Source organism: Sinocyclocheilus grahami, unplaced genomic scaffold, assembly GCF_001515645.1.
Source record: "Sinocyclocheilus grahami isolate Dianchi unplaced genomic scaffold, SAMN03320097.WGS_v1.1 scaffold91.1, whole genome shotgun sequence".
NCBI classification, from domain to species: Eukaryota; Metazoa; Chordata; class Actinopteri; order Cypriniformes; family Cyprinidae; genus Sinocyclocheilus; species Sinocyclocheilus grahami.
This window is the reverse complement of record NW_015505270.1, coordinates 311,857-326,813: the sequence shown is the minus strand read 5'-3', so window position 1 is coordinate 326,813 and position 14,957 is coordinate 311,857. Positions and strand designations below refer to the sequence as shown.

General features: G+C 39.1%; 1 protein-coding gene across 1 annotated transcript in view; it reads left to right on the top strand.

Annotated features, from left to right (window-relative positions):
• Window positions 1-14,957, top strand: part of LOC107587260 (protein KIBRA-like) — a 77,361-nt gene that overhangs the window by 59,219 nt on the left and 3,185 nt on the right. The window contains exons 9-16 of the mRNA XM_016274979.1: window positions 1,062-1,304; window positions 6,033-6,122; window positions 7,347-7,873; window positions 8,527-8,644; window positions 8,729-8,896; window positions 11,348-11,540; window positions 11,652-11,789; window positions 12,313-12,377. Of these exons, the coding sequence (XP_016130465.1) occupies window positions 1,062-1,304; window positions 6,033-6,122; window positions 7,347-7,873; window positions 8,527-8,644; window positions 8,729-8,896; window positions 11,348-11,540; window positions 11,652-11,789; window positions 12,313-12,377 (1,542 nt within the window). The remainder of the gene's footprint in view (window positions 1-1,061; window positions 1,305-6,032; window positions 6,123-7,346; window positions 7,874-8,526; window positions 8,645-8,728; window positions 8,897-11,347; window positions 11,541-11,651; window positions 11,790-12,312; window positions 12,378-14,957) is intronic.

Here is a 14,957-nt window from a genome sequence, read left to right as displayed (position 1 = left end):
AGGTGTAATGGAAGCCCAGGTTGCTTTGATAGCGGCCTTCAGGTCATCTGCATTGTTGGGTCTGGTGTCTCTCATCTTCCTCTTGACAATACCCCATATATTCTCTATGGGGTTCAGGTCAGGCGAGTTTGCAGGCCAATCAAGCACAGTAAAACCATGATCATTGAACCAGCTTTTGGTGCTTTTGGCAGTGTGGGCAGGTGCCAAGTCCTGCTGGAAAATGAAATCAGCATCTCCTTAAAGCTTGTCAGCAGAAGGAAGCATGAAGTGCTCTAAAATTTCCTAGTAGATGGCTGTGTTGACTGTGGACTTCAGAAAACACAGTGGACCAACACCAGCAGATGACATGGTAGCCCAAATCATCACTGACTGTGGAAACTTCACACTGGACTTCAAGCAACATGGTTTCTGTGCCTCTCAACTCTTCCTCCAGACTCTGGGACCTTGATTTCCAAATGAAATGCAAAATTTACTTTCATCTGAAAAGAGGACTTTGGTCCACTGTGTTTTCTGAAGTCCACAGTCAACGCAGCCATCTACCAGGAAATTTTAGAGCACTTCATGCTTCCTATTAAGAATTTCCATTACTGGTTTAGGTCTTCAATTTCATATAAGGTGGTATTAAAAAGGTCTTAAAAAGTCTTAAATTTAACTTGTTCATGTCTGTAGAAACCCTGGAAGGATCATGTGACCGTAAAGACTGGAGTAATGGCTGCTGAAAATTCAGCTTTGCCATCACAGGGATAAATTATATTTTAAATTATATTAAATAGAAAACTACTGTTTTACTGTATATTAAATTAAATAATGCAGCATCGGTGAGCATAAGAGACTTAATTCAGAAACATTGACAAAATATTAATTATTCCAAACTTTTGACCTGTACACACACACACACACACACACACACGCGCGCGCACACATGTATATACACGCACACATATAAAGCTGAATAGGCTGTAAATTGATTTTGAAATCAACCCATTGCTATGTTTGTCTATGACAATAGTTGAATGCTTAACTTTTTTTTTACATTGCTTTATTCATTTTGCTGCCATCAGGATTGCAAATATTGAGGTCCAGATTGCCAAGCTGGATAGCGAGGCGTGGCCAGGCCTTCTGGACCCGGAGAGAGATCGCCTGATCCTCATCAATGAGAAGGAAGAGCTGCTAAAGGAACTACAGTATGTAACGGCGTGCAAGCGCGCACCCAGCGAGGCAGAGAAGATCGAGTCTGAAAAGAAGCGACTCGAGAAGGACCTGCAAGCTGCACGGGACAATCAGAGCAAAGCACTGACCGAGAGGTAAGATGAATAACTGGACCAGCAGAGTTCACTGTATTTGGTTCTTGTAGTAATTGTTTTTTTTCCCAGTCATGTGAAGGAACCAAAGAATCGGAATGGGACGTTCTTGCAGGCCTGCATTTTTTTCCCATTTATTCTCTGTTTTAAAGTATTTCTTCAGCTATGAATAAATAAATAAACAAACAAACAAATAAATAAAATCCTTATCCAGCCATTGCAAATTATTGATTACTGTAAAAGTCATGGGAAATTCTTGTAAATTTATTAGCCAGAAGGTGTGGGAACAAGGATCGTCTGTGGCAGAATTTGATACTGCAGTCTTTTAGTTTTGAACTTTTGATCTTTACCAGGCTACACCATCCACTTAATATACTGCACAAATAAATGTCTGACCCAGTGTTTTTCCCTTTCCCTGACAGCATGTTAGAGCAGTTTACCTGAAGCTTAGAGATCCATTCTCAGTCAGGTAGTCTCTCGGGGGTCTAGAATGACGATCAAGGCTTTGTGCAGTCATCTGTGGATCCTCATGTGGCTTCAAAGCCCAAAGGCAGAAGCACAGAGGCGGTTGCAGAGGGGGCAAGGTTCACCAGTAGTTGGAGCAGGGGCAGCGGCAGCTCTGTGTCTGCATTCTCTTGCAGCTGCAATATGATGATGACGATCCTCTTCAAATGTGGTGGCTGCTTTGTTAATTTGGGCGTGCCAACTGGCTCTGTCAGGCGGCAAGCTCCAGCTGCTTTGGGTTCAGGTTGGCCCATTTTAGATGTGACTTGAGGTTATCTTTGAATCTTTTCTTTGGGCGCTCTTGGTGTCTGGACCCTGTTGCCAACTCTCCAAAGAACACCTGCTTTGGCATCCTCTGCGGGTCCATGCGGATGACGTGGCCAGACCATCGGAGCTGCATTTTCAGAATCATGGATTCAATGCTTGTTGAACCAGCTCTGTCCAAGACATCTTGGTTGGTGACTTTGTCCTGCCAGCGGATCTTCATAATTGAGCGATGGTGGAACCGCTCCAGCTGTTTGATATGTCTCCAGTAGAGCGTCCATGTTTCGCAGCCATACAGAAGTGAGGTGAGGACCACTGCTCTGTATACTTTAAGCTTTGTGGAGAGGCGAATGCCGCTGTGTTGTAGAACTTTGGAGCGCTTAGAACTTGAGTTCTTACGTTGTAGAACTTGACTGGCCTTTTGGACTCTGGTATTGATCTCCTGGTCCAGGGATCCGTCGCTGGAGATTGTGCTGCCCAGGTACTTGAAGGTGGTAACATTTGAGAGCTGGGTGCCATCGATGGTGATGCATGGCTGGTCTGCTGCTCTTTCTGGTGCAGGCTGGTGTAGAACTTCTGTCTTACTGAGGCTGATAGTTAAGCCAAACAGCTTTGTTGCTACGGAGAATCTGTCTACGATGGTCTGTAGATGATTCTCTTGATGCGCCATGAAAGCACAGTCGTCTGCAAAGAGAGCTTCTGTGAAGAGCCTCTCCAGTGTCTTTGTTTTGGCGGCCAGGCGGCGAAGGTCGAACAGTGAGCCTTCGAGACGGTACCTGATGTACACGCACAGGTTCAGGTCTCTCACAGCATGTAGCAGCACTTGGGTGAAGAACAGATTGAAGAAAACAGAATTTAAAAAAGAAACTCCTACTGGGAGCATGGAATGTCAAAACACTGACGTGCAGAGATCCATTATAATGTGAACAATAAAGGCGTCATTATCGTGGAAACACAACAGGGCTCTTATCTGGGACATTACAGCTGTGCTTTCAACACATTGGTGTCAAGGAAAATCTACTAAACAAGAATTAATCAAATCCAATTTTGAAAGCCTCTTTCAGAACTTAAAAAAATATTCACTAAAAACTTTGTTTGCCAAAGATATTTTGCATTATGCAAAACGAGCAGCACAGCAGTCACTTTGTCCCTCATTTACTTTACTGCAGGCCCCATCCATTTTAACTGCGCAATTTGGTTTTGTAAATCTACAGCTAAAATGGCTGCAGTTGAACATCATGTATGCAAATGATTCATAAAAGTCTACTAGTTTACTGCTTGTGGTTTGTAGCGAGTCTTGAACTCTTAGAAGAGGTATCTGTGTTTTGAGATCAGGTTGCCTAGGTGAGAGAACCAATTAGACTTTTTTTTTTGGTTGACTCACTATCTTTCATTCTCTCTCTCTTTCTGTTGGTCTTTTTCTCACTCGTTCCCTCTCAGTTATTTGAACAGGTTCCTTGTTCTCTACTCTAGTTACTGTATCCTCATTTAGCTTGGCGTTCTGCGCTCTTCCTGTAACCTGAGCTGCATAAAACGCTGGATCTAGGTTGAACACAATGGGCGCCTTCTTCATTGCTGCCGTTTAATAATAAACCAACATCATTTTATTTGACCTACAGGAAGACTATAGGTTGATTAAAGAAGTAAATGGAGTTCAAATTAATTCCATTTTGTCATACAGGAATTGTGCAAGATTTGTTGAAGTGAGGTGATTGTTTATTATTTACTTATTGTATGAATAAATGTATTTATAATATAATTTTATTTAATATAAAAAAAGATGTTAATGGCCAAAAGAGCCCATCATAATGTCTCTTCAATGGGGGTTATGCGCAACAGACTTCCGTATTCTGTAAAACAGGTCTCATCGCTTCCGGTTCAAGAGTTTTGTATGTGCATTGTTAAATATGGAGCTGTTTTTACTCAAGATGCCTTCAAAGGAGATACCAAAGATTGTCATAACCAATGTCCATTACATATGCAGACTGATATCCAAAAGTTTTTTTTTTTTTTTTCTTTTCACTAACATTTAGATATTAAAATTGAATAAAATGGCAACAATAAAAACAACTAGCTAGGTTAGCTGATTACCTTAAAATTCCTTAGTTATCGCCATTAGTTCATATGGCTGTTAACACTTTCTCCGACAAGCGGATGTGATGTGACCTGTTTTCCAGGTTTAGTCCAGTGACGTTCGACCAGAGTTGCCAAGTCCGTGTACTTTGGGCTTCTTTTTTTGTAAAGTTGCATGAAAAAAATCCCATGTTGCGTTTTTTTTGGGGCTTATTTTAAAAAATATGGTTGCTTATTAGGGAAATCTGACAAGCAACTTTGTTTCTTTATGGTCGCCGTATCCTCCAATGCATTGATTGATACTCTGTCTGCTCACAGTTAATAGCCAACCAGTTCAATAATATAAAAGTGCTGCAGCATAATTTGCCAAATGTTCCGCACCCTCCTCCCCCTCATTGGAAAAAAATCATGTTCAAAAAGAAGGCGAGTGACGCTGTAATTCAAGCGATGATAGAAGTAGACGTAGAGGGGTGGGATGACTTTCTTTTAGCCAAATTTTTTTATTTTTGCAATGTTTTTGTAATGTATTAATTATCACGGACTGTAATAAAAAAACAAGTTGTCCTATACTAATACTAAGAGTAAATACATTTGGTTCGAATAGCCTATATTTTAGTAGGCTATAAATAGGTGGCTATGTTACAGCTTCCCTTTGAAGCTCTTGTGTTTTTCTCCTTTTCCATCTCTCCAATTCTATTCTGCTCACAGATGATTGGAGATGAGCTTTGTTCCCCCTTTGTTGCAGTTTGCTGATTTTTGTAAAATAAATTCTGTTTTTGCTTTTCAGATAAAAGAGTGGTTTCAGTTTAATATGTTGCAGGCTCATTTATTAGTAATAAATAATTGATAATAAATATTGATGATAATAAATCATCAAAAAAATATTGGGCTTGTTTTTGAAGCTGCGGTTGCTTATTTATCTTACGAGAGTTGGCAACAGTGCGTTCGACATATACCCCATTTCACAATTTTTTTTTAATCATTGTCCATGTGAAAACTGAACTTTTTGAAAAGCAAGTGTCCACTTCTCTTGTTAAAGGGGTGGTTAACTGGGGGTTTTCTAGGCTTGATTGTGTTTATGGGGTGCAGTCTAACATGTGCTAATGCTTCGTTTAAAAAAAAAAAAAGACGGCTTTTAATGGTAGGCCTATGTTTTTTGTTTGTTGTTGTCTCATACTTTTAGATATGCTGTTATTTGTAAATGCTACTGCTTATGTTAGCTTTTAATATACGGTTTTATCCTGATTAAAGCTTTAATACAGTACAGCAACCGCATGCTTAACCATGTTTAATGCTTCTCATAGCTATGTGAAAATAAGTTTATAATTGGAACAGTTCATTGTGGAGCTGAATGAGAGAGAGAGAGAGAAATGCAGAGCGTGTGCGGAGCAGGGGAACGCGAGGAACAGTATTGAGAACCGCTGCTTTTGAACATTGATTTTGAAACCTGTGAATCCATTAGAATCGTTAGAAGACAGAATCTCGATTCATATATGAACAGATTTTTACGTGCACCTTCAGTTTTCTCTTCCTCTTCTCTAAGCAGCGCAGCATGGCCTCACCCCCTTTGCTGGATTTTCCTGAGGGCGGGGTTTATCTGGGTTTGTGATGTCACAAACCCGAGAAGTAACTTGTTGTAGTCCCTACCAGCCGTTTTTGTAGGCATTAAACTGCCAGAATTTTAAAAGACGATATCTCCGTTTGCATTGAACTTTCAGCTTCGTAACTTTGCAGATATTGTTTATGCTCAAACAGCAACATTACACACTAACTAACATTAAAAAAGTGAAATCGCAATGAACCACCCCTTTAAAGAGAAGTTGGTCTGTTCCAATTCCTAACCCCAATAATAAACAATTGTCACAAAGTTCTCTCTGTTGCTTTGTTCAGGTTAAAGCTGCATTATAGAAGAAACAAACTAGTGAAGGAGCTCGAAGAGACAGTGAGGTTGGCGTCTTCCCTGCACACCCAGCTGAAAAGGTATTCTCCAACCCTGGCATTTAAATAAAATAGTCCAATTCAAATGACACTCATAATATTGACAACATGTTTACTTTTTCTGTCTGTTGTCTAATTGGGATGCACCAGTGTTAATTATTCTATATGATAAACTGGTGATTACATTCATATAAATGCCACTATTGTCAATAAACAGGAAACAGCTGTTATTAAAATTTAATTAAAAAAAAAATACATTTTGTAATATTTTGTCTAAATAAAAATGCAACATTAAAAAAAGGAAAATCAGTCATTTTAAATGCTACAAGTGAAATCAGACATTATAGTTTTCTATATATAATGACGTAATATTTATAATATTATAGAATAATTTACTCACTCGTGTCATTTTAAACCCATAAGACTTGTTCATCTTTGGAACAAAAAATAAATTTTTATTATGATAAAGATATTTGTAATATTCTCCTTTTTTAATATTCACACACTCACACACACACACACACACACACACACACACACAAAGGCTTAAAAAGGCTTCAAAGAGAAAAAAAAACCATAATTTGCAAACCAATAATTTGTTTTGAATATCAGCAGCAAGGGGAAGCTGCATGTCGTATTTACTCACTCGTGTCATTTTAAACCCATAAGATCTTTGGATCTTTGGAACAAAAAATAAATTTTTATTATGATAAAGATATTTGTAATATTCTCCTTTTTTAATATTCACACACACACACACACACACACACACACAAAGGCTTAAAAAGGCTTCAAAGAGAAAAAAAACCCATAATTTGCAGTTTTGAATATCAGCAGCAAGGGGAAGCTGCATGTCGTAAGAACTTTTCATGACAATATATGATGTAATCACTTTGCAATAGGAATGCTCAAACTTATCCAAAGAATCAGACTTCTGAAGTTATAAAACGATGCAACCGAACGCTCTTGGTAACTTAATAACAATAGTTTTGCATTTACCATTTATTTTGACTAATGCCTAATTCATCTTCAGCGTCTAGTTAAGGCACATCAAAGGCATCTTGCATGGAGGAGCAGTCCCTTGTGTGTCTAATGAGCCTGCCATGCCTTAATTAGCATGTTTGCTTTAAAGCAGAATTCATTTGATGTTAAGACTTGAAATAGGGGAGAGTGAGATGATATGAATGAGATGAACCCGAGCTGCTTTCTGAATAACTTCCCTGCTCTCCTTCTGTCCCTCCCGCTGTCTCTTTCCATCAACTCCAGTCTGTCAGCCAGCACGCTATCATGTTCCTCAGGCAGCAGCCGTGGATCGTTGACTTCCAGCCGAGGATCCCTGGCCACCTCCAGCTTGGGCTCCACTTCCTCTCTCAGCTTCACAGACATCTACCTGGAGCAGCCTGAACTGGGTGACCCTGACTTCCAGAACAAACTGGACTCTATATTGCAGGAGGGAAGCACCTCTGGCTACAGGCCCTCCAGCTCCATCACCACCATCCATGAGAACGAGGTCTCGTCCTCCTCCAGGCAAGTTGGCAGTGGGCCGGGGATGGGCCAGAGAACCCAAGTACTGCGACTGTCAGAGACACCTCACTCCATGAGCTCACTGTCCCCGCGTTCCTCGCTTTCTTCCCTCTCTCCTCCTTGCTCACCCCTTGTTACTGATGCTTCCTTCCTGTCGGGAGACGCCTTCTCCGGTCCAGCCTCACAGTTGGATTTAGTTCTGCAAACCAGGCTAATGGAACTACGGTTAGAAGAGGACCACCAACAGGGTGCAGTAGAGTCTTTGAAAGGTACATGACTCTTTCCATGAACAAAACGGCTGCATATTTTAGCTCATTAAGCTGTCATGGACATTTGTATTACTGATAGATACCTTTTAATTCTTGCCATGATAAAGTTTATTGTTTATAGTTAAGTTAACTAAAGGATTAATCGACTGATTAGAAAATAATCAACAGATTAATCATAAAAATAATCTTGATTTGACTAAACTGGGGTAAAAAGAGATGAATATGATTATTGAATAATGTTTTGAATGAAAATCTGAAAGATTAATAGCAGAAGTTACTGTTATTTTTAATTGGTAAACTAACTAGAGGATTATTTGACTAATAAGAAAATAATCAGTAGATTAATTGTAAAAATTATTTACATTTTAACTTTTTTTTTAAAAATAGTATAAAATCACATTAAACCAAAAAAACATGTCTAAGAACTTGGCAAGATTTTCCCTTTTCTTTATCGTGGTAACTTTATTTGTCATCCGCAATCCAAAATTCCATCTGAAACTAGAGAAAGCCTCTGAATGTCTAGTATGATAGGGTAGATTTACTGCTCACTCATCTAGCCCAGTAGGTGAACTCGCTCGAGATCAGGAACCTAACACCCATCCAGAGTGACGTGGTGTTAAATTTCTAACCCCCCCCCTTTTCTGTGCCTGCAGATGCTGTTACAGAAACAAGGATGTCTGGGCCAGGATCGAAGAAGGCAGGAGTAACGTCAGCCGTGTCTGACGAATCAGTAGCAGGCGATAGCGGGGTATATGAGCCCTCAGAGAAGAGGTAGGCCACTAGAGTTTTGTTAAAAGTGATGTTTTATCACAGACCCTGATTCAGATAGTAAAATGGTGCTGTTCATTCCCACAGGTCGGGGCTTCCTGTTGAGCAACAGCTGGGTTATGATGACGGGAGCTCAGCAAGTAGTTCTCAGATCAAACTCGGTCTGAAGTATGAAGCGAAAGAAAAGAAGTTCACAGTGTTCGTAATGCAGCTCTCCAACTATAGCGCACTCTCCCTGCCAGCCAACCAGAACATGTGAGGATTGCGCTGTCTCCTCTAGCTTCATTTAAAGCTGATGGAGACATTAATTTTAATCAGCATGATGTAATTTTGATGAAGCATCTCTTCTAGGGAAATGTGCTGGGTTTTACAAATGGAATTAACCCTTTCAATAGTTGTAAAATGGTAATATAAAGGGGAGGAATCGATTCACGGATACTTTGCAATTTTTTCTGATTGTTTTTCTGATGATTCTGGATCAGTCCATAAAAATAATTAAATGTGACTGAGAGTTAAAAGGGGTCATATGATGCGATTTCAAGTTTTCCTTTCTCTTTGGAGTGTTACAAGCTGTTTGTGAATAGATAAGATCCCTAAAGTTGCAAAGACTAAAGTCTCAAACCCAAAGAGATATTCTTTATAAAAGTTAAGACTCGTCCACGCCCCCACATGTCTACGTCACTGTGTGGGAAGATTTGCATAACACCACCCAAATGTTCACGCAAAGAAAGAAGGCATAACTTTGATTCTCGCTGTAGTATTGTTGCCGCCATGTCGTGGAGACGCTGTGTGTTTCGTTGCGAAAGCGAAAATACTTTGTTGGTCTTCCAAAAGAGGACACAACTAGAAATCAGCAGTTAAGTTGTATTTACAACACTGTTCCAGAACAGTTCAAACTAAATATTTAAATGTGTGCAGCGCATTTTACGGAGGACTGTTGCCTGAACCTGGGAGAGTAGCCTACAATGCCGTCTGTTCTGACTCACAGCCTGTAAGTACGTTTTCATATTTAAAGAATTTGCCACTGACTATTCAAACGTGAGTTTTGAGCAGTGTAGAGTAGCGCTTGTTGTTTGTCGTTTCTCCGATCACAAATTAAGACATTTTTTATGTTTACAGTTTTATGTTTACGTTTATAATGGGTTTTTATTGTTTTTGTCTTGTCGCACCGGGACAATTCAGGCATTCGGTTTGATTCTCGCTGTAGTATTGTTGCCGCCATGTCGTGGAGACGCTGTGTGTTTCGTTGCGAAAGCGAAAATACTTTGTTGGTCTTCCAAAAGAGGACACAACTAGAAATCAGCAGTTAAGTTGTATTTACAACACTGTTCCAGAACAGTTCAAACTAAATATTTAAATGTGTGCAGCGCATTTTACGGAGGACTGTTGCCTGAACCTGGGAGAGTAGCCTACAATGCCGTCTGTTCTGACTCACAGCCTGTAAGTACGTTTTCATATTTAAAGAATTTGCCACTGACTATTCAAACGTGAGTTTTGAGCAGTGTAGAGTAGCGCTTGTTGTTTGTCGTTTCTTCGATCACAAATTAAGACATTTTTTATGTTTACAGTTTTATGTTTACGTTTATAATGGGTTTTTATTGTTTTTGTCTTGTCGCACTGGGACAATTCAGGCATTCGGCCAATCACAACGCACTAGATAGCTGGCCAATGAAAAGCACACCTCGCTTTTCTGAATGATGAGCTTTGTAAAAATCGACGCGTTTCAGAAAGGCGGGGCATAGAGGAGAGACAATAATGCACAGTATGTGGGAAATAATGTGTTTTTTTAACAGTTCTCTCTGGTCTCTAATACTCTTGATGATCAAGTTACATAGAATTAGTTGCTTTGCTTCTTATCAGCTCTTTCGAATTTACAAACAGCCTGTTCTGTTAAGATGGATTAAGGAAATATATCTGCATTTTACTGTCACTTTCCACGAATAAGGTACAAAATAAGGCCTGAGGCTCTCATGATTTGTGTCTTACTTTCTCAAAATAAAATATTTAGTTTTTAATTGTTGGATGCAATGGAGAAGGTCAAGACCTCGGAGTTGGGACTGACCAAACCAAATGTTTTTTTTTTTGTTTTTTTTAAATGCATGATCTTCGTCTCTTTTTATTTATTTTTAGACTCCAGCTCCCAGCACCTCAGAGAGTACTGTTGCACGCCTGGAGAATGCTCCCTTTTCTGAATGATGAGCTTTGTAAAAATCGACGCGTTTCAGAAAGGCGGGGCATAGAGGAGAGACAATAATGCACAGTATGTGGAAAATAATGTGTTTTTTGAACCTTAAACTGCATAAGCGCATTTCATTATACCAAATACACAAAATAATGTTCTTTTTTACCAACGTCATATGACCCCTTTAATAATTCCTGTGTACATATCAAACAGACATTTTATTGTGGCTTTTATTTGTAATAATTGCGATTCTGCAACTATAATGCCTCTGCACTTTTGCTGAACAATTGAGATGCCTTGAGAATCATTTTGGAATTGAATCTTAGCTCCTTGAGTTGACATTTTATTGAATCATTTGATTCCTAAACCCAAGGTTGTTTTTTCCCCACAACCATTTTTTGGAGTTAAAACCCTTGAGTTGAGAACCACTGATCAATGACTGGCCAATTCTTGTCCTGTTTTGGCATGTGGATGCTCATTTCTGATACGAAAGTCCATCTCTGATTGGATTTAATCTATTGCAGATATGTCCGTGTGGTGGTACTGCCATGCTCAGAGCCCGTTCGCTGCCTCTTCCGCACCCACGGGTCTCTGCCGCAGGAACCCTTAGAGTTTAAGGAAGCGTTTAGCCTCCAGATGTCCTCCGCTGCTCTCAGACAGAAGACTCTACGCATTGATGTCTGTACCACCAGCAAGTCTGGTCGAGAGGACTGTCTAGTGAGTTTCTAATGCGAGAAAACAAACAGTGATGATGTCTAAATAAAGTCATATAATGTTTTGTGAATATGGGCCTGGGTTATTCAGTTCTTGTCTTTTTTCTCTTGAAAGGCTGGTGCTCAGATCAGTTTGGCTGATGAAGAGTATTCAGAGGAGTTGTGCACCAAGTGGTACAACCTCCTCAATTGCACATACATGCCAGTGGATGGAAATCACAAGGAAACAGAGGTCTCTGCTCAGCAGCAGCTGGTAAAACCAACACACACACAATCCTCAACTCATTTTACCTCATCACAGCCAAATGCCTTTTTGATATTCTTGGAATCGGTCTTGCCAAATTGCTATGCTTATTGAGGAACAAGGAGCCTTCATTAATATTATATTCATTTCTTTCATCATTCAGATGAAGAAATTGATTATTTCTTGCCCAAACAGTTCTCTCTGGTCTCTAATACTCTTGATGATCAAGTTACATAGAATTAGTTGCTTTGCTTCTTATCAGCTCTTTCGAATTTACAAACAGCCTGTTCTGTTAAGATGGATTAAGGAAATATATCTGCATTTTACTGTCACTTTCCACGAATAAGGTACAAAATAAGGCCTGAGGCTCTCATGATTTGTGTCCTACTTTCTCAAAATAAAATATTTAGTTTTTAATTGTTGGATGCAATGGAGAAGGTCAAGACCTCGGAGTTGGGACTGACCAAACCAAATGTTTTTTTGTTTGTTTTTTTTAAATGCATGATCTTCGTCTCTTTTTATTTATTTTTAGACTCCAGCTCCCAGCACCTCAGAGAGTACTGTTGCACACCTGGAGAATGCTCCTCTGGAGGACTGGTATGTTACCTGTCACAACTTGTATAATAAGCTTTAATACCATTTAGCACAGCTGTCAACATAACAATATGTCAGTGTGAGTCTGGGTTTCATATCACATGCAGTATCCCACCCAGCATCCACACAAACAATTAACAAGCTGTTTGGATCTCAAATTCCTTCTCTTTCTTATCCAACCCCTATTTTCCTATTGAATGACCTTTCTACTGTCTCGTGGGAATTCATCATAGCATGATGGCACACGATGACTCACTTTTCCTGATGTTTGATCTGCTCCGCCAAAATTACATTAGTAATGTAAACAGGATGAACAACTAATCCAAGTGCAGTGCATGAGCAATACTGAGTGGCATTCTTCTCTCATGCCATTTTCTGGACTCTTTTGAGGTCGCTTCTCTGTAAATTAGCTCACCGTGCCACCTGTTGATTGGCTGATGGGCAGTCTCATGATTATAACCAAAACAGCACTACAAGACCTGATTGTTTCAAATGATGATTCAACCAAAACCAGCTGCCATAGAACTTAAAAACAAGGACAGGAATGTGGCATGACTGCATTTTTTTGAGAACATTTCCACCCTCACTCACACTTGCTTCTGAAAGGTTGCAGACTAGAAAAGTTAAAGTGTTGATCTTTTAGGAACATTATGGTTTGACTGAACCATGTCACAGCAATAACTTTCGGTTTAATTTGGAGCACTGTGACTTTTAGTACTGATGGTTTGAATGACGCCAAACAAAAATGTTAATTAACTTACATTATTGGTACTATTAAAAATATTAATTTCAAATTATTACTGTTTATTATTTATATATTTATTATAATAAATTACTACATTAAAGAAAACTACCAAAATCTCTAAAATGTTCTTCATTAATTAAATCAAATCAAATAATAATAATTTAATTGCATCTACTACATGTGTTGGAATTCTATGGGCGAAATGCAGTCACCTAAATAGACATCTGTGCAATCTGGAGTTTCGCATGAGGCAAAATATTTTTTCATGTGGATTCAAGTTTGTTATTCAAACTTTGAATGTGCTGTGTTGACCAATAATAAGGTGCTTAGCTTGGAAGTGACCTCTGAATAAGTGGTGCTTCAACATTGATACACTGTCCTTGCCCCCACAAGTTTTACTAATGTGAAAGCTAAATTAATTAACAGAGAAATTACTTTCATTACTTGGGACAAAATTAACTTTTGGTCTTAACCGTAACTATATGGATAAAATCCATAATAAACAATAATAAACAATTTGTGCGTACTTAAATGGATGGAAACTAAAGTAACACTGAAACTAAATGAAAGCAAAACTAAAAGAAGGAATTTTCGTATAATAAAAATGAAACCAAAATAAAATAACCAAAATCAAAACTATTTATTTACCGTTAGAACTGACTGAAACAAAACTGAAATAAAAAAACATGCCTGGGAAAATTTTTGAACCATAATATCTAGGGGTGGGACAATATATCGATATGGCGATATATCGTTGTCCTTCTCCATGCGATACGAGAATCGATATCTGGTGCCAAATATCGATATTTTAATTATTACAATAAGGCGCTCTATATAGATTTCCCTGCTCCCAGCATCTAAAAATGCGTGGAAATCGCGGTTCTGCCATTTCCACCTTCTTTCCAAACCGCTCTAAGCAACCATGAACCACGTTGTCTATGAAGATGGGGAAGCACGAGGAACCGAAGGATAAACAGATTTCCAGCCACTGTATTAGCTCTACTGTTATATATATGTTTATGAAAATAAAAATATGGAACTAAAAAACTGCCACGGAACAGCTATCAGCGTAGACCATAGGCACCGATCACGTTATTACTGCAGAGCGCATAATCAGTCCATGAGTCCTCTCCACTCGGGTCGCAGGTGGATTTAAGTGTGAGAGTGCCGCCGGCGCGTCCAGTTTTATGTCAACAAAACTGGATGCTCTCCCTCTCTCTCAGATATTGCAAGTGCGCGTTATGCAGTGGGCACCGACTGGCAGAAACATAAATCTGCACCTATGGCATGGGCGACGAAACAAAACCTCGTCAGTGCCGTAATGCGGCGCAGAAGTGTGCAGTGTGTGTGTGCTTGCCGCACGTCTACATTTGAAATAACGAACCTGACCGCGCAGTAGAGGCGATGGGGATGGCTATTTTTTCCCTGCATGTCATGTGTGCGGGGCTCCGTTTTTATGATGAGAGGAGAGGAAAGGTTGAGAAAACACTCCAGGTAAATTTTGAAATGTACCAGGTTTATATATATATATATATAGGCTATATATAAAGTTGATAAGCAGTTAAATGTGTTGGTTTACACACAAAGAAAAGTAAGCTTTTAATAAGTCCAAGAATAAAATGATTAATTTACTTAGCATGTTAAATTTGATTTACAAAACTTTTGTGCTGTTTTCTAACAGTTTGGACTTGAATAAAGAGAGAGAACTTGCATGTAACCTTTTCACAGGCATTTAGTTTTCATAGTTAGACAGATATCGTGATGTATCATTATAGGATTGTCTAGCAATATATCGATTATCGCCGAATCGCTGTATCGTGATATTATCATACCGTGAG